A 25003-nucleotide genomic window follows, 5' to 3' on the forward strand; every position below is an offset into this window, starting at 1 on the left:
ATCTCTTCCACAGCCATCGCCTCTGATTCATATCAAATTATCTATTTTACATCACATATATCTATATATATTGTTATCGCCATACCACATCCTTCATATGACTATAGTTGTTTTAACGTCCCTTTATAACATTCCACATAGTGGCATTCCCTTATCTATTTTCAATATCATCTAACCACATTATACATTTATAACACATTCAAAATCAAAAATTAATTATGTTTAATAACAAAAATTTTAAACCTCTTTTCTTAATCATTATTTACAATTTACAATTTTTCCCCTTTTTTCATCATTTAAATTTTTTACCAAGTTTCCTCTTATCAAACCAATACATACATACATACATACATACATTATGTATATATATATACATACATACATACACATTATTATCCTTTATCTAACTTTATCCATTAACACTACATTTTTAACAATGCTCTAATTTTAGCAAAAAAGTTAAACCTCTTTTATTAATTATTGTATACAATTTATATCCAATTTTCCATTTTATCATGTCAATACAAATAATCCTCTTGTCATTATTCTTCTTAATATTTTATCAGGACCCAATAGTAACTTAAGACCTTTACTCTCTGATGACAGTTCAGAGCATACAAACTGTCAGCTATGTAAAAATTAGGGATGTACAAAAAATAAATTTAAAAAAAATCAGTTTTCAGTTGAAGCTCTCTCTCCAATGCTATCTTGCTAAACTCTCTCTCCAATGCCCTCCAGTGCTAAAATAACCTGAACTCAAAATGGCCATATCCAAGTACAGTACTGGATATCTGTTTTGAACTAAAACTGATGTTTGAAGCATTTCTAGGATAGTCAGAATAGTATCATACTACTTCTAGTAATAACGGAACAACTCAGATAAATCCCTAAATTAACTGTTTAAATTCAAAACATGTTGTAGGTTCCTCCTATCCTGCATTACAGATAGGCATGGAATACAATTAAGTGTTCAAATTTTCATAAGCAATACCATGATATTTTACTGGTTAGTTGAATAGATAGGGCCATTTTTTAAAAAAAAAAATGTTATTAATGTCTGACGTCCTTCTATGAGATGGTGACAGACCCAGACAAAAGACCAAACAATTTTGTTCCAAAAAACTAGAAGAATTATATCATAAAAATATATTTTAAAAAATTTTTTTAAAGAGTATGGTTGCAGTTTCTTATTCCAAGAATAATTCTTAAGTTGTGTTATGGTATTTTATTCTCTATCAAAGTGCCTCCAATTCTGTAACACAGCCACTTACACTTCGTTATTCTATATTGTGAAGACAAAATCGCTAATTTATCTATATAGCAAGATGTCTTCATTAACTAAAACTGTAAGAACTATTTCTTTCTGAGCCTTTGATCTCCTTCCCATTCCTTCTCATCCAATCTGCTGTAGTCATAAGGGTGCAAAATGAAGATTGATGCCTTCTTTTTTTACTTCTAAAAACTGTATCTACTAAACCAACTCACTAGACTATTCAGATTGTTCAATTTTACTAGTAAACTGTTTTAATCATATAAATGTTATGATTGGATATAAAAGGCATTGGCTGGGACTGGCAAATTGAGCTTGTAGTATTTAATATAGGGAGAGACCAAAGAATATGTTGCCATTCTGAATAAGTTCAGTGAAGGGTTAGTGAAAAGAGAAGAGTACAGTAAGTAAGCTTCTACTCAAGCTGGTGTTCACTGGAGGGTTACCAGATGGTGGAGAAAAAGTTAATGAAAGGAAAGGCTTCTAAGATAGCTCTTCTGATGGCAAATGTGTCCTATTGTTTCTTTAGAATTGTAGTTGAATCCTGTGTTCAATCATATATTAAATTTACTTTGGGATTCATTTATAATACCATAGAGGCCAATTTCCAAATAAGACATCTGGTGTATAATAGTGGATGAGTTCAAAACAATAATGCAGTGGAGTTTTTAAAACCAGTTGGAGGTGACATAAAGGAAACCTATGAACAAAGTGACATGCAGTCCCCAGTTTACATATCCATTCCATTCTAAGAATTGTTGCACAAATCTGTTTTTTGTAAATCAAATTACCATATGCACCATGTATACTTGTTACACTTGCGTATGCACAAAAAGCCAGCTATATTTTACAAATTTTCCATTGCTTATGGGAAAAAATCTATAAAATTGGCCTAGGACTTATATAAATCAGAGAAGATCTGTATGTGAAAAATTGAAGCTGTGACAGACCAAATCTTCCTCCTTTGCTAGCAGCAAAGATACAATTGGTGATTTCATATGTTTGGACTACTGATGTTCAGCAGAATAGGCTAGGTCAGGGGTATCAAACTGGCAGCCCATTGGCTGGATGCGTCACGTACAGCCATGCCCACCCCAGCGCTGTGAAGGAGAAAAAGTCATGAAACATCACATGACTGCAACTTGCTGCCACGAGTTTGACATCCATGAGCTAGGTTGTAGCACAGTATTTGCAAGGCCTGATATTTAACCTGCAAATCGCAACTGTAACTACTTCAATTCTAGATGAAGCTGGATTTCTGAGGAGGTGCAACAGAAGTTTGGGGGTAATTGAATCAATACTAAGTTCCAAAATCTTGAGCTACAAATCACCCTGATGACTTCTGCCCTCTTCATTTAAGTTTTGGGCAGAATACAAACTAAGAAGGAGAGCAACAGAAAGGCCTTGAGTGGAACTTTGAACTATAAGAAGTTCAGTGCACCTGAGGCTATGATTCCCTCCATAGAAAACCACAGGATGAACTGGTTACTTCCTTGGCAATATAACCTATACTTGTACACTGGAAAATATTAATGTAACTTTAAATAATGTAGGATTAGGTCATCTAGAAGTGCTTCTTGTCTGAACCACCCTTGCACTAATTTTGCATTTCTCCCCTCCTCACTTTAAAGTTTCCAGAAAAGTAGGTGAGGTCCCTTCTGAAACACTTCTTATGCTTTCCCCCCACCTGCGGACTGAGTTACCTCTAATCAGACTGTTGCCTAGACTGAGGATCTTCCTCCTACCTCCCAAGATCATTCCCACATACCATTACATTAGCTCAACCAATCTGTCATTCAACTTCCAATATGCTCTACTGAGAGGGAGAGGAGATGAGGCTCTATCTAGAGGACTCGCTCAATATAAACCAAAACTCTTTGGCAACTGATATTCAAGTTGTACTGTTGTCTATCGGGACAATTTTGTGCTAATGATACAGTAATTCAAACACACCCAAATGCTCAGCATCTATGTATCACATAGCCAGTCAGTCAGTATCCCAATACTGAAGGCTGGTATCACATGTGACTAGGATGAATGGGAATGTTTCCCTATCACTTTTACTATCAGAATTTTGAACTTACAGCATACTAAGGGAGAAAGAAACTGAAACAGTAGAACAGTGGCTCCCAACCTTTTGGGCACCAGGGACCAGTTCCATGGAGAGGTTTTTCCGCAGACCGGAGGGGGCGTGGTTTCATGTGCTGCCTGCATCCTGCAAATGGGACTTCGCTTGTTTGTGCAGCCTGATGCCGGTCCCTGGACCAGGGATTGGAGAACCCCTGTAGTAAAGGTGTAATGAATAGCACCAAACAAAAATATGGGTAAAACAAATTGAAAATGCTACGTAACAGCTCGGTTAGATTTAAAATGAAGCATGCAAAAGCAGCAGCCCTTAATCAGAAAAAAATTGAAAGCCACTATCAGAGATATCCATAGTCCAATAGCATTCACAGCAAAATACTGGCTCTGCGTCAGCCCTGCTCAGACACTCACTAATAGAACAAAGAACTCATTAATGGAAAAAGTAGGTAGCTGGACATCCAAACTCAAACGACTCTGCCAAGCATAAGTTCAGTGGAACTTTTGCTCAGCTCTCTGCTGCGATCACCTTCTAAAAAGGCAGTGTCATCCATTGCACAACCTATGGACAATCCTTAGCCATGGCCATGAACTATGCCGATGCATAATTTCATGAAGGTCTGGATTTGTAAATTAAAAGAATGACCTGTCAAATAAATTCAATGCAGTCATCACTTTTTACTTTCTTTAGTTTCCTAGCATTTGAGAGACGTGCAAATTGATCTAAATTCTGAGACATGCCTGGCCCGGCTGTGACCAATGCGCCGCGTCATAATGGGCTCCAGAAAAAGGAGGGAACGCCGTCTCCTCTATTGTGAAGCACACTAAATTTAAGTGTGCTGCACAAGGCCCAGCAAGAATAGCGAGCAGGCCATGGAGGTGCTGAGAGATGAGAAAGAGAAAAGGAGAGAAAAAGAAATAAATGAGAAAATGATGGAGGGAGAGTATGAGAGGGGGGAAAAGTGAAACATGAGAGAGAGGAGGGAGGGAGGGAGGGAGGGAGGGAGAGCAATTTCCCACAGAAAACACCCAGAGCCACAAAACCCAGATAGGCGTGGCTGGGGCAGGTCATGGGACTGAGTAGAAGTGACTACTACAGATTTTGTGGCTCCCAGGATTTTCTTTTCTGTGGGAAACAGGTCCAAATGACTCTTTGAGTATTTAAGGTAGCAGATCCCTGCTCTAAGGGGAAGATGGTGCATTAAAAATGTAAGCCCAGAAATTTGAATGTCTAAAACCTTTAGTGGACTGGGTAAAGACAAAGTACACCAAAGATCCTGAATGCTAGGCAGTCCAAGGACAGCAGCACTGTGATCATGTACAACTTGCATTGCACATCCACAGAGAAAATTGGAGTCATTTTATTTGGGTAACAAAAGATGACTACATATTGGGAATCTTTTTGTGGGACTGGTTTTTTGACAGTAAGTTGGAACATTTAAAAATTCTAACATAATCTGAGAGGCTTTGGGTGAATAAACAAAGCCTGTTCCTTAGGACATCATTTTGTTACAGTTAGTCCTCACTTAATAACAATAACCGAGCTTGCAATTATGGTCATAAATAGTGAGAGCCCTAAGCAGGTCATTACGTGACTGCTTCCAATTTTACAACCTGCTCTCTGGGACTCATTAAGCAAACGCAATGGTTAAGCAAACTCATTGTTCATTATGGACCATTTTTTGCCAGAACCAGAAGTATACACTGGTTTCAGTTTGGGGGTGCAAATTACAGACACCACAAATGGCCATGAGGGCAGGTTGCTGAGCACCAAAAATTCAGTCACATGACCAGCAGGGCCTCTTACACATGTTTCCAACCAATATAGTACTGAGCTTTTTTTGCCAATTGGGCCCACAATACTTGTTCACATCGATCTGTCTTGCTTTAGGTCTCTTTTATGGATGTTCTTTATCAAGTGGGATCCAGTCTATCCATCTGCCATCAGTTCTTCTTCCTATGTGATCAGCCCATTTCCATTTCAGTTATTTTGCTCTCTTAATCATATTGTATAATTTTTTTCTAATCCATATGCAGGTCTTTTTATCTTGTCTTGTAATGCCGAGCATTAATCTATCTTTAGCTATTTTAAGAGTTATAGTTTTGGTTACTTTGCTAACAATTCGTTATCTTGATAATGAGTCTCTGGAAATATATAAGGTATATAGGTATAAGAGTTATTTGGATAATATTCTGTATGCTAAGACATACAGAGTGATAGCCCCAGATGCCTTATATGGTACTGATTTGGTGAACCTTCTTCAAAATATTGTTATATCAACAGGATTGACTGTGGCATCCCCATATTGTGAGATCAGGAACCCAGAGTTCCAAAAGTCCACAGGGTTTTTCATAAGAGGACTGCTCTTAGTGAAGAAAATTATTTTGGTCTCGTATGTTCTAAGGCCCAACTGATCTTGTTGACAATAGTTGTCAGGCACTGCAGTTAAAACATTGTGCATAATTTGGAGGGGAAGACGAGATAATATGAACTTTATGCTTTAATATTTGCTTCATTCCCTAATTTTACTTTAAATCAGATTTTAACATTTAATATTAAAATCTTATCTTTCCCACATAAGCTTGTACAGAGCAAGGAGACTGGTAACACATATTTGCCTGAAGGAATGCAGTAACCCTCCCAAACGGTTACCTCTACAACTTATGCAACATGGGGGGGGGGGGCTGTCAATATTGCAAATAAAAGCTTCTTATATTGATAATCACTAGAAAATGATAATAGAAACTATCTTTCCTTGTACAGCAAGTCTCCTGGTTAAGTGTGCCCTGACTTAAGAACCCATGATTGAAAACAGAGACTATTATAGAAAAATTTGAGTTAAATACACAATGATTCAAGTTAAGTATACAATGGTTCATTACACAGTATTATATACTAAAACTGTATCAGATTAGATACAAATTAGACCTAAGGACAGACTACTTGTACTACATTCTGATCTTCTAAAATCATGCCATATTCACACAACAGTTACCTTTCCAGGTCTACATGTAATGTCCTTGAATGAGTTGTATGTATCTTACATCTCAAGAATAGAGAACTATTAAGAACAATGCTTGACACCAAATGATATAAACTATTGGGGATTTCCTTCCTCTACATTTTCATTCTTGCAATCAAGCCTCGCAACTTTTTAATTGCACTAGACTGTACTATACTTACTGTACGCTTTTTTTTACCTATAAAGAAAAAGTTAATGCATTTTATAAGAACCATAAGAATTTACAAATTAGACAAAATTGTGGATTTTTTTCTTTTCCATATTTTTATTTTTAGTTCATGTCTCAGAACAGAAAGTAAAAATGAAATACTCATGACTAGAGGCAGAAGGAGATATAACCATTTTGTACTGAAACTAAAATTTATACTATAAGTTGGAAGGTACACTGTAAATCCTTGTGAATTACTTGAAGTACTGTCTTAATTTATATCAACTTATCCATATTTTAATATCTGGATCAGAGGGCTTTCTCTGTGACCTTTCTTTGAGGGTTTTTTAATTGTCAAAACAAGACAGAAGGCTCCTTCAATAAAGCTCTCACACTTATAGTACATCTTACCTAATGTTCTTCATGCCACACATTTGTAAGAAAGACTCAAGACTTCTATTTTGAGTGAATATGTTTTCAGTTCAAAATATTTCCACAACAGATAGGCCAACATATTCTTTAGTTGAAAAGGCTGTTTTAAACCACAGAGTAATATTCTTGAAATGGAGTGTTTCAAGTTTGGGATGTTTCAACTTCAAATTAATGTGATACTTTTAAATGATTTTATTACAGTGACTGTTTTGACTTTGTTAATTAGTGCTACAATTTTAATATTTTATATTTAATTTATAGATAAAACATAGTTGGACAACTATTTCTCTTAAAATGTTTTAAATAATAAACCTAGAATGATTAAGAAGAAAACATTCAATTACACATTTTATTCATGTATTAAATGTCTATGCCATTCATCTTACTGGTAAGCAACTGGCAGATATAATACACTTTTAACTCAATGTATCTGAAAGCAACACTCATTCACTTTGAAAATTAACCACAAGGCTAACATTCTTAAAAATAATTTTAACACAATGACTTTAAGAAAAATGTTACCATATTTTAAACAAATTATTAAAATTATTTAATGGCTGTTTGTACTGTTATTGAAACAGCAGGAATGAACAAAACTATCCTTCTGTAGACAATAAAATTTATATTTGCTATATATCAATAAACATTTAAGAATTAAAACATTTGGGACTTATTCAAATTAATTAGGCATGTGTCACTTTGAACTGTGTTATAACACTAGGGACACGCAGAATATATATTCCTCATTCTGTATCTCTAGGAATGTGAAGGAACAAAATAGAATCACAGGAACAGCAAAATCTTGGAAGTCTACTCCACACCCCTGCCCAGCATAGGAATCTTCCTCCCAATGAAAACGTCTAGTACTGAAGCACCCATAGGTCTAGGGTCAGGCTGTTCCTCCATTGAGAAAAAAAGGAAAACTCAAAGCACACATAGATATACTTTAATCTCCAGCTATTGAACTAATATGAGAGTGGGAGCAGTGCAGCTTCTTCTGCTATAATTAGGATACATATATGCAACTGCTGTACAGAAATAAGGCAAATTTCTATTTTCTTGCTAGAAATCTCACTGAAATTAAATCTTATTTCTAAGGTAAGCAACTACTGTATGCAATAGTTAACGGTATCCATTTTGAAATGGCAATATCCCTTCCAATAATTTACCAGTATAGTGCCCAGCAACCTTCTTTAATCTCGTCTCACTTCACTCACATCATATATTGGACTACAGCTGCTAGAAAGTTTTATTCCTCGTCAGATCTTACACAATTCTCTTTTAATATACTATGCCTTGCATATGTGCTTCAGACTCAAAATAGACAGAAATCGTACACTGACCATGCACAGAATCCTAGCTGCTAGGAGCTATAGATTAATACATTTGCAAGGCAACACGTAAGGCAAGGCAGTCCTAGAAAGTTTTTAATGTAGCAGAATTACATTTATTGACTCAAAATAAGTCAGCACTTTATCTTCTCAACCTTGGCAGTTTTTAAGATGTATGGACTTTAATTCCAGAATTTCCCAGTCAGCGTCCTAAATCTGCCAAGGTTGAGAAAGACTGCTTTATAGCATTTTATCCAACCCTGAAAAAAGAATGGCATTCTGAATCTTCCATTCACGTATAGCAACTCTGAAAAGCATTTGAACTCTAGACAATTGTATATAGATCTCTGTTATTCATCTAACTGAAATATTAATTATTTATGGATCCAAAAACCAAAGAGCCCACCACTTTGGAACAAATTATGTTTTAAATGCAGTTTTGTCATACGTAGATATATTTATATCTATATTTAATCAGGAGGGATATACAGGTAGTCATATAGTGACCATTCAAAGTTACAAAAAAGTGATTTACAAGTGGTCCATGCACTTACAACCATTGCAGCATACCCACAATCACATGATCAAAATTTCAGCACTTGGCAACCAGAATGCATTTACAACAGTTGCAGCATCCCAAGGTCATATGATCACCATTTGCAACTTTTAGGTTTTTTCCAACAAGCACAGTCCACAAGGGAAGCTGGATTTGCCACAAGATTCACTTAACAGCTACAATGATAAACTTATCAATTGTGGCAGAAAAGGTCATAAAATTGGATGTGATTCACTTAACAACCATCTTGCTTAATAACAGAAATTCTGATCTCAGTTATGGTAGTAAGTCAAGGATTACCAGTGATCCGTTAGTTTAATTTACAATAATTTCTGTGAATTAATTTTATAGAGCTTTCTGTTCAATGAGTTAAAGCATGAAACTTCCATTGTACTCTCTATTAAAGAAAACCTATATTAAGGTATGTAGCTAAACAAAACCCATACACATCCCCTGTAGTTCATACAGTTTTTAGAAGTACTTTTATGAATGTTAATTTGTGAATTACTGCAAAAACTTATACAAAGTTTCAAAGAAATTTATGACAGTTTTAAATTCTATAATACTGTCTATACGTTATTTGCTCAATACAGGTAATCCTCTACTTACAACAGTTTGCTTAGTGACCATCTGAAGTTACAGCAACACAGAAAAAAGTGACTTACAACCATTTGTCACACTTATGATTCCTGCAGCAGCCCCATGGTCACATGAGCAAAATTGAAATGTTTGGCAACTGGTTCATATTTATGACGGTTACAGTGTCCCACAGTTATGAGATCACATTTTGCAACCTTCTGACAAGCAAAATCAACAGGGAAGCCAGATTCACTTAACAACTGTGTTACTAACTTAAAAACTGCAGTGATTCACAATAAATGCAGCAAGAAAAGCGGTAAAGCAGGCCAAAATTCACTTAGCAGCATATGCTTTGGGCTCAATTATGGTCGTAAGTCGAAGATTACCTGTCTTAATTGCAATTGCCTGTTCATATTCACCACCTTGCTTTTAAAATAATCATCTTCCCTCACTCAATCTCCGAGCCAATTAGAGCACTTATGTTTGTGTTATTCATCTCCCGTTTCCATAATATAAAAGCGGGTGGGACTCAAGACTGGCTCAAGCATCTAAGCAACGTTTTGAAAGATCGAATACTAGGCGGTAAACGAATTTTTCTCTGGTTTCACGCTGAGCTCTTCGTTACATCTGTACAGGAAAAAGGCCAAACACTTCCTCCTCGCTCCACCCCATCTCTCTCCTCAAACTGGCGCACATAGACACAATGGGAATGCCCACTCCGCCGACAGGAGGAGTGTGACCTAGCGCGCAGATAGACGCGCAGCGGCGAACTTCTACTCCCTTTCTTTCGGGCTCTCCCTCCCTCCCCGCCCCACCTTTTCTGGCTACACAGCTGACCTTAAGTAGCTCTGCAAAGTTTCCTCCACAATGTAGATCACGGCAAACTAGGCCGTTTCTCTGAGGGCTAACAGGTTTCATAGGGCAGAGGGAATGAGCTTCATAGGCAAGGGGGAGCCCTCAGAGGTAGGCCTCGGAGGTCTCGTGTCACCCGCTGCAGCTTGGCCTCACACATGCCGGGCCCAGGAAAGGGGGGGGAACCCCAAAACCCGATAATTCTTCCACTCAAGCCCGTCCCAACCGCTAACGCCTCCTCAGAGTTCCAGTTAGGGGCCGTGCCAACAGCCGCCTCCTCCCATCCAAGAGGCCGAGCCCTGCCGCCGGGCCTGGCTGCCCCGCGCTCGGCCGCCGGACTCCATTCTCACCTCCTGGTTGAAGGCGTTCACTGCCTCCATGTTTGTCGGTCGGCGGCCTACGCTACCGCGCGCGAGGAACTGAAAAGTGATCGCCGAACGTCGTTTTCAGCAGCGTCCCGCCTTCAGGGCCTCGGCGCTAACATGTCCGTTTTGGCGGCAGCCCGCAGCGACTCGTTGGCGAAGTTTTCGCACAGACCGTCCCTCTCTCCCTCTCCCACTCTCTCCAGCGGAACGGCAAAGTGCACGCCGCGAACAGCACCCTGGGACAGCAAGGCCTCCAAGCTTCGCGCCACCCATCGGAGGAAGGAGACCGCAGGACAAAAACCATAGACACACGAGTGAGCGAGTGCGCAGGCGCGCAAGGAAACGCATGCGATTGAGCTTTCTTTTTCCTCTTCTCGGTTTTGTTGGGCTACTTCCGAAGACTCTCTTAAGGGTACCCTGCCCTTGGTTAATGAACATTTTGATGACGTCTTCACGTGAAGAAGAATAAATACGAATATCAATTAGCAATTAAATAATGCACACCGGTTAAAATAAAAAAGGCGATTTTTAAAAAACATTCGGTACTTTTTCCATTCTTACAATTTAAAAACGTCAGAACGAATGTTGTAATTCTATGGACCGTTGGAAATGAACCCATTGCCGGTGGGGATAAGGTGCTTTAGGACAGGTTTTCTGGGTCTACCAATTCGAAAAATTACACATCTGCTGAATCACAGACTCTAACCGGAGGTTTTCGTAGATCAGGTAGTCCTCGACTTAACAGTTCACTTAGTGACCGTTCAAAGTTAGAACAGCACTGGAAGAAGTGACTTTGATTACCATTTTTCACACTTAAGACCGTTGCAGCATCCCCATGGTCACGTGACTTACTTTAGGATGCTTGGGAACTGTCTCACATGATGGTTGTGGGGTCCCAGGGTCATGGGGTTGTTGTGGCCCGCCAGCAGCCAACGGAGCTGGCAGCGGATTCAGACAGTGAGGAGGTTGAGGAGCAACATGGGCCAGAAATGGAGTCTGAGGAAGGTTTTGATGAGTGCTCTTTGTCAGAGGCAGAGAGGGGAGCAGAGTTGTATGCCAGTTATCAGCTGCCTTCAAAGTCAGACAACAGTGAGGCAGATAAACAGCTGGAGCCTGTTCCCAGTGTGCACCTGCCAAATGAAGGGAAAGCTAAAGAACAGGTGGACTTGGGAGTAAGGCCCCAGGTGGATGATGAATGGCCCCTCCCAGGGGAAATAAAAGAAAAGCAAAAGGGGAGTGCAGTTTGCAGGAGACAATTAGTTCACTTAATTGGTTCGTGACCAACGTGTTTCAGGCTACTGTTGGAAGAAATTATCTGGGTTCAGTTCCAAGTGGGGAAAAAGACACTGGAAACATGGAGGTTGTTTGGAAACATGTTTAATGGTGGACAGGATCACATGGCTTGAGTTCCTGAACAGAAAATGGGGATCACCATGCTTCCAGATGTTGGGTGAAGAAGAGAGGAGAGAAAAAGGGGTTTGCTGAGAATTCCTGAGTTTTTTATACACTCTGTTCGGCCCACCTCTCTGTTTCCTGTTCCTGTGTAAGAAATGTATTCTGATTGGTTGTCAGACTCCTAGGGGGGGGTTCCTTAGCTAACTTTGTAGGTGTGTGTTTTTGAGTCCCAAGCTTGGTTGAGCATTACTTCTTCCCAGATGCCCTGTGATGAGATGGGTAAAGGGCTAATACTATCATTACTATCATGCCTTAATCCCACTACCCTGCAGTTGGAGGGGGATCCTTGTTATGTAGAATAGACTAGCTCAGGCATTTTAATGGCTCATTGACAAAGGTGGGGGATATTAAGAGTGAGTCTGTTTCCTACCTAAAAACATGTTTCTCCATTTCTTATCGAGGGAAATATAATATTCTGCCTTTTCAATATTTCCTAGGATATCTCATTTTTTTAGGAGAGGAGTGGCTGCTAACTTCCTATACTACATTAGTCCCTTTGGTACAATATTGATGTGATTCAAATTAAAGAAAAAGTTCTAATATAGTAGAAATGCATTGGACTAATCAAATAACCATTATTTCCAAAGTAAATGATTTTTAGTTCTGTGATATTTTCTCCTTTGGGTCCAGTTTTCAAGAGTAGCTACAAATAGAGGACACTGCGGTGCTCAAGTTAGTACATATTTAAGGCAGAGAGAAAAATTGCCAAAACAAAACAGTTTGTTCAACAGTTGCAACTACATTCCTTACTGTAGCCAGCATTAATATTTAGTGGTCGTTAAGGCTCAAAGAGCACCAAATTAGGAGCAATTTAGCCTTGTTTTAATTTATTTTTCCTTTGCTGTTTTACCCAGACCATTATGAAACATAAATATCATTCAAGAATAGTTATTGCTTTTTAGAGTTAAGATTGCAAACGGAATAGCAGGTTAGAATTATCTGTATACTGATGGCATACTACTCTGAAGTGCTCCAAAGTTTCATGGAAATACTGACCAGCATGAAACTCGAGATAATTTACACCAGCAAACCCTAAGAGGAGGATTGGAAGGATCACAAAATAGTGGTTCCAAGGCCAAATTCTCCCAGGCTATTGTAGAAAGTCACCATCCACCCATCCTAGAGAATGAAATATTTTGAGGAATATTAAAAAAGGCAGGATAGAATATTTCCCCTAAAGGAGAAATGGGGAAAAATGAGGCAGAAACCAGCACCAGTCTCCGGCAGAAACTGAGGAGGCCAGCTTTTAGAAATGCAGATTTGTTAATCAATTCAGAAAGACTGGGTCAGACAGAAACTCCAGATAAGAAATTAGGCAAGACAAGATTAGCTCAGACACACCTAGGATTTACATTTCCCCCTTTGTCTATAAAGCCAGTCATGGCTAAGGTGACCAGACGTCCCATTTGGCGGGAGAGGCACACTTCTTCATAATTTTTCCCGCATCCCGGGCCATTGTCAAAAGATCCCGCTTTAATTTTGGCGCCTTCTTTGATCGCTCGCTCCCCCGCCCATCCTCTGCTGCTCGCATGGGCGGCGTAGTGTAGCGAGTGAGTGGGCGGATGGGCGGGGGAGCGGCTCACCTTTCCAGCCCCACTTCCACCCGGACAAGCCATGGGAAAGCCTCCGCCTCTTCAGGGGCTGGCAGGTGAGGCGAGCGCAGCGGCCGGAGACTCCCCCGCGGGACCGCTGTTCCCTCTAAGGCAAGAAAACACCGCGCAGCACTTTTCAACTCCCGCGCAGCTGCAGTGATTTGTTTTGATGAGCACAGGGCGACAGGACTGACGGTAAGCCCCCACCACCACCGGACTAACTGCTGCTGCCTCCTCCTCCTCTAACAGCACCGCCGGATTTGCTGCCCAGCGCTGCGGCTGAGGTGAAGCCGGCAAAGCTCCCGCCGTGCTTTTGAGGAGCCTTGAGGCCACGGGAGCCAGTAGGAAGGCGGCGGAGGGGCGGGAGCAGGATAAAAGGCCCGATGGCTCCTCAAAAGCACGGCGGCGGCGGAGGGGACAGGGCAGGGGTAATGCGGTGCCCAGCTCAGGTGCTCCGAGCAGAGGGGGAGCTGCCCCCTCTGCCAGCGCTGGGCAGCAAAGCTTAACATCTCAGCGCTGAGATGTTAAGCTTTGCTGCCCAGCGCTGGCAGAGGGGGCACCTCCCCCTCTGCTCGGAGCACCTGAGCTGGGCACCGCGTTACCCCTGCCCTGCCTACTCAGACCAGCTGAGCCTCCCTGGACGTCGCAGCAGCAGCCCCAAGTCCGCCGATCTTGGCGTTTTTTGCATCGGGGCGTGCTGCAAGAAGAGGGAGTGAGTGAAGACCTTTTCTAGCCGGCGCAAATTGGGCAGGCTGCAAGAAGGAGGGAGGGAGTCTGGATTGCTGCAAAGCAAGTCTTGGGAAGTCCTTTGCGCCATCGCCCAGCCAGGGCTGCTTGGGAACGGAGAGGACCCGGGCGCGGAGGGAAAGAGCAGCATGCGCCACACCCAGCCCCGCCGCGTCTCTTCCCTGCAATGGCGTGCCAGGCTGGTCGGGCAGCCTCCCCTTCCTCCCTCCCTCCCCCTCGGACTCCTCTTCCCGCCCCCCGCCGCCTCGGCTTGGAAGGGCCGGGAGAGTGAGAGAGAGAGAGAACGGGGGAATCTTTCGGGGCTCACCGGAGTGCTGCTCATTTCCCAGAGCGAGGGCGGTGCGGGGAAGACGATCCGCTGGAGGAACCTTCCGAAGTGGCCCTTATTTCGTGTTATTCCACGCCTGGCGTTGGGGCACTGAGACAAAGCGCCCGAGGAGAGAGAAGGAAAGAAGGGGGGAGAGAAAAGGGGGCGCCCGAGCCTTTTCCCCACATCCCTATGCAGTGGGGAAAGAGAGGTCACTCCCGGTGAAGCGTCGCCCCCGCACTCGCTGCTTCTGCCGCAGCCACACCGAGGCCGAGACGGGATTTGGGGTTTTGACAGATGCCCATTTCCCCCCTGCGCAGCTCCCTCCGGCCGGAGAGCCATGTAGATCCCTTGTAGGGGGAGGGGAGGGAGGGGAGGGGAAGAGGCTCCGCAGGTGGGGGAGGGGAGGGGAGGAAAATGGGGACACTGCGGAGGTCAAGGAGATGAAGAAGACCTTCATTGTGCCAGCCATCAAACCCTTCAATCACTACGATTTCACCGCCGCTTTCTCCTCTTCTTCTTCCCTGTCTACGGTTCCGATTACAGTTGCAAGGAGTGGGAAGGAAGGAGGGAGGGGGAAAGGAAAAGAAGAAGGGAGGGGGGGAGAAGATGGAAGGAGAAAAGATGGATGGAAGGAGAAAGAATGGAAGGAGAAGGAGGAAAATGGAAGAAGAAAGGAAGAAAAAGGAGAAGGGAGGGAGAAAAGAGGGAAGGAGGTAGGAAGAAAAGGGGTAGAGAGGGAAGAGAGGGAAAGAGCAGAAAGACAAAGAGGATGAAGTTGATAGGCAAGAGGAAGGAGGAAGGAAGGAAGAAAGAAAAAGGGAGGGAGAGAGGAAAGAAGAAAAGATGGAACTAGAAAGGAAGGAAGGAGGGAGGGAGGAAAGGGGAAGACAGGGAAAGAGCAGGAAGACAGGTGAAAGAGCAGAAAGACAGAGAAGGTGAAGGTAGATAGCAGAAGGAAGGAAGAAGGAAGAAATAGGAAGGAGGGAAGGTGAAAGGATGGAAGGAGGAAGGAACAGAAGCGAAGAGGAAGAGAGAAATGGAAAAAGCAGAAAGACATAGAAGGTAGATAGGCAAAAGAAATGAAGCTGAAAGAATGGAAGGAGGAAGGAAGAGAAAAGGAGGAAGGGAGTGAGTGAGGAAAGAAGAGAGGATGGAAGGAGAAAGGAAGGAAGAGAGGGAAAGAGCAGAAGACGGATAAGGTGAAGGTAGATAAGCAAGAGGAATGAAGGAAGAAGTGAGGTGTCTCGAGAAGGGGGAAAACATTTAGTGACCAAAGTTACAATGGCATTGAAAAAAGTGACTGATGACCATTTTTCACACTTAGCGACCGTTGCAGCATCCTCATGGTCACGTGATCAAAATTTTGTTTGGCAACAGATTCGTATTTATGCTGGTTTCAGTGTCCTGGGGTGACTTTTTGACAAAATATAAAATTTTTAATCAACACCCCCCCCCCCCGGTCAATGGTGTCCCTCTTTACCAATCTGAAAATCTGGTCACCTTAGTCATGGCCCCTACATGATCCCATAGAAATCAAAAAGGTATAAAAACCTACCCTACTCTCCTCCATTTTGTCAGCTGTCCCAAAACCACAGGCTAATTCTGCTTCATCAAAAAAGGGAACCTTTCTTTCTAATCAGCCTCCATTTTATTCCTGGCTTGGAACAGGACCTGGATTTTTCTTTCAACACTATTCACAAGGATGCCTGGGTCAATTACACTAAAAGCAATCAGAACAATCGAGGAAGGTGTTTGTCTCTTCCTGCCCAAAACCACCATACAGAATTTTGTGCCAATCCTGAAACATAAATGATATATCAAACAAGTGGAACTACTCATGGGAAAGATTTCAATGAGTGATTCCTTTGTCAGTGGATAGAAATCTATAAGCGTAAAGGGGACCTTACTCCTAATTAAACAAGTCAATTAATACTTGCTTAGACTCATATCAAATTTCAGCACATTTACATCTCAAAAGATTAGTTGAAAAGAGCAAATAAAAGCAACTAGGCTTCCTGTTTGAATATTCCCAGTCATTTTTCTTTTTCCTTTTGAGCAAATCCTCACAATTTTATATAATACAGAGGATAAGATAAAGCTGCTCTCTTAAAGGGACTGTTGCCTTATCCAGTAAAACAAAATGTTTCTCTTTGTTGTTGTGTAGCCAAGAAAATCTGATGATTATCTAGTAGCTGGAGCACATTTCTAACTTTGCTTTCATTATGCTCTTGTCCTTCCTTATTTTTTAAATTTCACAAGGAGTCTATGTAATGGTCTCCATCTACCATTATTTCTTCCTCATTTTTCTTTCTAAAGAAAATTGAGATGTTTCTAGGTAGAATTATAGTGTCAACTCATCTTGTTTTAAAAGTTAACCATTATACAGTATTCTTTTTTGTCTTTCCTTTGTCTCAGGCAGCAGGCTCTGTATTTTTGTTCATAAAAACAACACAAGCATAAGATCTACAGACATAGATTCTTCAGTTTATTATTACTCTATGATACATTCTTTTAAATATCCTGATTTCTTAAAAAGGAAAGTGCTGTGTGAGTGTAGAACTGAATTCCATGGTTTAAAGACATTCTAATGGTTTGTCCACACAATCTCTTTGTCCCAACTCAAAGAAACTCCATTAGCCTTTTCCTAAGGAATGTCCTCCATCTTGTAGCCAGGGTGCAACTGAGGCAAGATGAACCTAGTTCCAGCTGTTCTGGCTTGAAAGTAGTTTTTATCTGAAAGAATGGAAGAAAATCTCCCATAAACACTGGATATTCTAAGTTGCACTAAGAAGTTATGGTTGGTGACCTTCAGGACTCCAAATGATCTGCCTCAAGACTGGTCACTTCCAGCCAGTTGCTGGGGTCACTATCTGAAATGGGCATTGTATTTAGCTGCCAGAGAGAGCAAAATCCTGCCCTGCACCAATCTGTCAGTTTATTTTTAATAGCAATAGCAATAGCAATAGCAGTTAGACTTATATACCGCTTCATAGGGCTTTCAGCCCTCTCTAAGCAGTTTACAGAGTCAGTATATTGCCCCCAACAATCCGGGTCCTCATTTTACCCACCTCGGAAGGATGGAAGGCTGAGTCAACCTTGACCGGTGAGATTTGAACAGCCAAACTGCAGAACTGCAGTCAGCTGAAGTAGCCTGCAGTGCTGCACTCTAACCACTGCGCCACCTCGGAATATGAACCATAGAGAGAACAAAGTAAAGTTGTTTCTCAGATCACTATTCCCTTTGGTGAGTAGAAAATAAGAACGAGGGGCAATCTGCTTGAAAACCCCTTTCACGTCCTGTCTTTGTTTAACAAACAAACAACTGTAGCAGCATTCGTTGCATTTGAGTTATCCTTTGAAACTAGGAAGACCTTCCATGTTCTTTGATCAATCTCATCATTTCCTCCTTTGAAAGAAAGAAATCAAATAATTGAATCAGACCTGGCCTGAATATGGAATAAATCATATTTTCTAAAAGCAGCACTGACCACAAGGGACATGGGCTCAGAACACAAGTGGCAGAGCTCACAACAGCAAGTCCACTTCCTCAGAATTTATCAGTTTAAATACGATTGAATCCCATAAGTTGAAGAAATCATTCCTCCTATTTCTGGAAATTTTCTTAGTCTCTTCATGAGACCAGACTCTTGCAGTATAAGTGTGTGGAGCCTTCAGGGATCTTCAGGACACTTCCCTGAAGGCTCCAGAGGATGAAAAATGACCCTACAAGCAAACCGGAAGTCCCAGTTTGTCACGTGCCATAGGTTCGCCATCCTCTGGCTAGGCCTTTGTTATAGAATAGACTGGCCCAGGCCTTAATGGCCCATTAACAGGGGGGGGGGGGCTGAGTTTCTGCCTCTCTGAGTTTCTACTTCTCTTTTGGGGGGAAATATTCTGCCTTTTTAATATTTCCTAAAATATTTCATTTTCTAGGAGATGGGTGGGTTTTAACTTCCTACAGCAGCAAGTCTCCAATCTGTTCCAGTTGGAGTTCAGTGACTTTCCAAATGCTGCCTCAAACTTTTCTTCACTCGTAGATTTTATGCCACAACTATTTTATCTAGAGGCTGAGTTTGATGTGTTGGGAGTGGGAGGAAGTTTCATGCCTTCAATAATTTTAAAGAAACTATCTAATTTCTGTCATCTAATTGACATGTAATTTTATAAATCCAGATGTCAGAAGTTATTTTCAGTACTTTCCTAATTAAATCAATTGTGTTTGTTTGGTTTGGTTTATTAGATTTATATGTCGCCCTTCTCCCAAAGACTCAGGGTGGCGTACAACATTAAAAGAAAGACATAATACAAAAGTTTAAAAAAAATTAAATAGAATATTCCAAACAAACCCAATTAGAATTAACAATAACATTTTTTTTAAAAATTCCAATTAAAATTAACAATGATCAATAATTCATTTTATTCTTTTCAGGCCAGGCTGGCTTGCTGGAAAAGCCAACTTTTTAGGGCGTGTCGGAAGGACCAGAGGTCGGGGATTATACGAAGCTCCGGGGGCAGCTTATTCCAGAGGGAAGGCGCTCCCACAGAGAAGGCTCTCCCCCGGGAGTTGCTAGCGGATAATGGTCTGGCTGACGGCACCCTGAGGAGGCAACCTCTGTGGGATCACACTGGACGGTGGGAGGCTACCAGTGGCAGTTGATGGTCTCGCAGGTATCCTGGGCCTAAGCCATGGAGCGCTTTAAAGGTCATAATTAGTACCTTGAATCGCACCCGGAAGACAACTGGCAACCAGTGCAGGCCGCCTAAAAGGGGTGTAACATGGGAGCACCTAGGTGCCCCCATGATAACCAGCGCAGCCGCATTCTGGACCAGCTGAAGCCTCCGGGTGCTCTTCAAGGGCAGCCCCATGGAGAGAGCGTTACAGTTTCCCAGTTCCTTGATTAAGTAAGGAGCGGGTCACCCTAAACAGGGCGGCTGGGCAGTTATCTGCGGACGCGATAAGAGCGGAAAAATGTTGCCATTTTGCTGCTTTTATCGCCACTAAGTAGGATTTAATATGAATTCTTACTAGTGTTCGATCAGATTCGGACCGGCTGCCCCTCCAACCACTCTCTAGGCATCTTTTCCAGCGTTTCATCTCCCGAAGCTCCTCGATAAACCAGGGAGCTACCCGGGATCGACACCGGGTCAGATGCCGCAAAGGCACAACACGATCCAAAGCCCCAGTGGCCGCCCTATCCCAGGCTTCCACTAGGGCTTCGGTCGAGTTGTGAGCAAGGGATTCAGGAAAAGTCCCAAGCTCCATCAGGAACCTTTCAGGGTCCATCAGGCGCCTGGTGCGGAACCATCTAGTTGGTTCCGCCTCCCTGCGGTGAGGGGTAGCAGTATGGAAGTCAAGCCTGATGAGGAAATGATCCAACCATGACAAGGGTTGGATAGAAATATCCCGTAAATCTAGATCAATCATCCACTGCCCAGAGACAAAAATCAGGTTGAGCGTGTGTCCCCCATTATGGGTGGGGTCTTGAATTAACTGAGTTAGGTCCATAGCCGTCATGGAAGCCATGAACTCCCGAGCTGACTCGGATGTCTCACCAATGGAAGGCAGATTGAAATTCCCCCAGGATCACAAGCCTGGGGAAATCAACTGCCAATCCACAATTTGTGTGATCCAATTTGTGGGATCCACAATTTGTGTGATCCAAAGTTGAGATCTTTGGTGTGATCTGTGAGATGCTAAATATGTCTCTCTATTTATTAGGCAGGTTGCTCTTCAGGATGGATTATTACCATGTCATTCCCTAAATGCATGAGATATGCTATAACTCCTGTTGGAAGAAATGTCCTTCTGGGTTCAGTTCCAAGTGGGGAAAAAGACACTGGATTCATGGAAGTTGCTTGGAAAGAAGGTTTTAATGGACAGGATCATATGGTTTGAGATCCTTGGGAAAAGGGGGATCACATGCCCCGAAGATATTGAAGAAGAAAAAAGGGTTGAGATGCGGAGAGTCCCTGGGTTTTATGCCCTCTTGGGCCCCACCTTAAGAGTTTCCTGTTCCTGTGTAAGAAATGTATCCCATTGGCTGTCAGACTCCCACAGGGCGGGGGTCTTAGCTAATTTTGTAGTCTGTGTGTGGACCTTTCCTGGCTGATGTAATCCTCCCAGGTGCCATGTGGTGAGATGGGTAGAGGGCTAATCCTACCTTTGTTAAATCTTGGATGAGGGCATTTCCCTATGAATAGACCTAGCTATCTCTTTATCTCTTAAGGACATCTGCTGTGAGCTATTGAGGAAGGGGGCCATTAAGAGTGAGTCTGCTTCCTACCTAAAAAAGCATGTTGCTCCACTTCTCATCTAGGGAAATGTAACACTCTGCCTTTTCAATATTTCCTAGGATATTTCATTTTTCTAGGAGAAGGGTGGGTGCTAACTTCCTTCACTCCTGTAGGGCACTGTCATCCATTGCCCCAACGTTATCTGAAGAGCTACAGTCATAGTCTATTTAGGTGTATTCTGCTACCCTCTGAGAATAGTCCACTTTGCTCAGCTCTTTGAATTGAAAATCTTATTCTGGTTTTATGGCACTCTTAAGTTTCTCAGCTCTCACCTTGGCATGAGTGGCCTTTTTGTCTTTCACCTCATCTGGGGAAGTTTGCAGCTAGTTGTTTGTATAGTTGTTTATTTAAAAAATGCCTTTGGAGACCTAGAAAATATAGTCTCACAGGGTCAGCAGCTGCCTCATGAAGAGCCAAACTAAGCATGCCTCAGCAGCAGCAGAAGCAAGAAGACAACGAAGGCAGCTCAGGGTGTCAGGGGCCTCAGAGAGCAGCAGAACTCAGAGCGGCAGGGAGCTGGCAATGTAGACTGGTGAGGGTGACTGCAACTGGGACTGGGCTGAGTCAGCTGCAGCTTTGTGCTTCACTTGTGAGCCAGGCTGGAGCTGGATTTTCATCCTGTGCTGGAACTCTGGGACTGCTTTTTGCCAAAGAGTTGTGATTTTCAATTGTGCACCCTTTTTTTAAAGTGGAATGTTTCTGGGATCATTGGGGTATCCTCAGTTCAGGCATGACTAAGCAGAAAATTTTATGCTTTTAAACAGGTCAGAAGTACGGAGGGAAGCCTCCGGAGGGTGAAAAACAGCCAAAAAAGAAGGCTGAAGTCAACTGGCCAGTGTGTGCATGCACAATGGAGCTGATAGGGCAATGCCTGGTGTGCCCTAACAAATGGCTCTGTGTGCCACCTGTGGCACGCATACCATAGGTTCGCCACCACTGGACTATGGCTTGTTGGAAGAAATGTCCTGGGTTCAGTTCCAAGTGGGGAGAAAGACACTAAAAATATGGTGGCTATTTGGAAAGATGGTTTTAATGGTGGACAGGATCACATGCCTCGAAGGTGTTGGATGAATAAAAAAAAGGGAAGAGATGCTTAGAGTGCCTCAGTTTTATGCCCTTTCTGGGCTTTTGAATTTCAGCTTGTATTCTGATTGGTTGTCATACTCCCATGACGCCATGCAGGCAGGGGCAACTCCGTAGGCTGTCCTGAGTCCCAAGCTTGGTTGACTCTTGATGGTGATGTAATCTTCCCAGGTGCCATGTGATGAGATGGGTAGAGGGCTAATCCTACCTTTGTTGGATCTGGTGAGGGCATTTGCCTACGAATAGACCTAGCTATCTCTTTATATCTTAAGTGCGACATTTGCTGTGGGCTATTGAGGATGGTGGAGGCTATTAAGAGTGAGTCTGTTTCCTGCCTAAAAACATATTTCTCCATTTCTCATCCACGGAAATATAACATTCTGCCTTTTTTAGTGTTTCCTACAATATTTCATTTTTCTAGGAGAGGGGTGGGTGCTAACTTCCTACAGGCTGACAACCTATTTTAATTTTGTTGCCTTTTATTCTAGAAACTATTTCATAGAATAAGGCAAGTACTTTATTCAGAGCACTGCATTTCAGCAGAATGAAACATTTAGAAGTGGATATATGGGGTTCTTCCTATTCTTTCAAAATGCAGTTATTTTCAGTTTAAAAATACTATCACTACAATAATTCTCATATATTTCATAATATGTCAGATGTGCGTTGCAAATTCATTTCCAATGATAATGTGTACTTCAAGGTAATAAAATAAAAATAGTTCAAATAGTTTTAATTGTGATTCTTAGCATCTTTATTTTAAAATAATTTGCACAGAATCAAAGGTTTTATCTGAAATAAATGTTTAGTGTTAGAATATAAGGTTCCAGTCTGGAGAACAATTCATGCATATTCAAATAAAGATATATTTCATGCATTATTCTCAGTTTGATTGTGTTGGCTTGCTTAATTTTGATTTGATTAATTTTTCAAGTCTGTTCACTGTGTATATAGTTTATGAGTTAGCAAAATGGGTGAAACTGATCTGTGACTTTACAAGACATCAAATGTTTTAAGCATAAGAAATCTAAGATGATTGTCATTCAAAGCAACAAATTATTATCTCAATTGCAAAGCCATTTAGAGACCGACTTGGCTAAATTAGTCATCACCTTTCAGAAGCGGATTTCTCTTGCTGACTCTTTATTATATTTTAAATCGATTATAACCTGCAGTTATAATGAAGTATTTGGCAATGCAGAGAATAACAGTAATAATAGCAACAGTCAGCAAAAAAGAAATATAACAACAGCCAAATGTTTCTGTTTTGATTATAAAGCATTACTGAGATTTTCTATTTTGAAAAAAAATTACAAAGGCCAATGTTAACAGGAAAACTTTGCGTATGACTAAAATAGAAGCAAATATTTTTTAAATAGGATTACATGTTTTTCAGAAATTTCTATGTTGCTTCCACTAAGGAATTGTAATAATACACACAAAATCGTATGTCTGATGATCAGCAATCTTTCAGATGTCACAATTTATCATCTTATTTACAAATGTTTATTACCAATTGTTATTCTGCATTTTTAAAATACAAGTTTCCCCAATCTTTTGAGGCATTTTCTAGATGTACTGCATACTTCGTACTAGTACTATCTTGCCATAAATATGCATATTTAGATGGTAGTTATTGTTATATTTCTTTTCTTCCCCAGCTAGTTGCCTCATTTAATCTTTCTTTATCTTTCATCCTATATACCTTCCATTCAGAGGTGGCTTTCAAATCCCGGCACTACTGGTTCTCTCGTGCTTGTGCATTCACTGGCGCTATGCTTCTGCACAAAAGCTTCTGGGTGGGTGCTGGGTGGGCAGAGCTGCCGCCACTACCCGTTTGTCCAACCCACCTCTGCTTCCACTGTCAAAAGTTGATGTGGGATATTTCTGCAAGCATATAGACTAGATCAGTGATGGCGAACCTATGACACGCGTGTCAATGCTGACACGCGTAGCCATTTGGGGTGACACGCACAGGATTTCATGCGATTCATCCTCGGCTCCTGCACGGCCGCCGAGGATGAAAGAATCTGTGCTGGAGGAACGGGGGGGCGGGACGTGTGATCTCCCCCGCCCACACTCACTTACTGTATCGCCGCCGCCCCTTTCTGAGCGCAGGGGCTGCTGGTAAGGCGTGCGTGCCGTGCGCACACACGTCATCAGCGCGGCAAGGGAGGACCCGCAGGAGAGGAGCGCGGGAACAGTGCGCGCCTCTCTCCAGTCAGGCCGGCACAGAGAGTCTACTCCTGGGACTGTCGGTTATGACCGCACCACAGCAGGGAACAGCGGAGTGCCAACGGGAACTGTGAGCGCCATTAGCAGCAACTATTGGGGTGCCATGGACTTGTAATTGCCCACAATAACTGAGATAAGTGAGGGGGAGGTTGTGTTAGCTTGGTAGGCTAGTTAACCCCTAATTGGCTATCTATAATTCTATCTGCTGTCACTGGCCCACTGATGGAGCACCCAAAAAATAAAAAACAAGCTCAATAATATCAAGGGCAACATACGAAATCGACTGATGAACAAAGAAGTTACTAAGCAGGTATGTTAAATAATTTGTTTTTGGTTTATTAAATACAATTATATATTGCAATTATACATTTTTGTAGTTTAAACTATAAATTGGGCAAAATTATGTTTTTGTCGAAGTGACACACAATGCGAGTTATGCTCGATTTTTTGCCGATTTTTGACACACCACACCAAAAAGGTTGCCCATCACTGGACTAGATGAACCACAATACAAAAAACAGTTTATTCTAGTTGAAATGCAATCATTTTTCCTGAACTAGATCATATTTAAATTGCATCTATAAAGAAGGTGATTAGAATAGTTCTGCAGGTAATACAACAGCTGATTCTGATGTTTTGTCACTATATA

The 25003-nt window shown here is 41.8% G+C and overlaps 1 protein-coding gene across 4 annotated transcripts in view; it reads right to left on the minus strand.

The window, feature by feature from the left end:
• SCAF4 (SR-related CTD associated factor 4) overlaps positions 1-11100 on the minus strand; it is an 83025-nt gene extending 71925 nt beyond the window's left edge. For 2 of the 4 annotated variants that reach the window (XM_032220015.1, XM_032220014.1), the window contains exon 1: positions 10624-11100. In XM_032220015.1, the coding sequence (XP_032075906.1) occupies positions 10624-10653 (30 nt within the window). In that variant the 5' untranslated portion in view covers positions 10654-11100. The remainder of the gene's footprint in view (positions 1-10623) is intronic. The other 2 variants (XM_032220017.1, XM_032220013.1) reach the window with 1 other exon arrangement.
• Between the last annotated feature and the right edge of the window lie 13903 nt (positions 11101-25003).

Source organism: Thamnophis elegans, chromosome 6, assembly GCF_009769535.1.
Source record: "Thamnophis elegans isolate rThaEle1 chromosome 6, rThaEle1.pri, whole genome shotgun sequence".
NCBI lineage: Eukaryota > Metazoa > Chordata > Lepidosauria > Squamata > Colubridae > Thamnophis > Thamnophis elegans.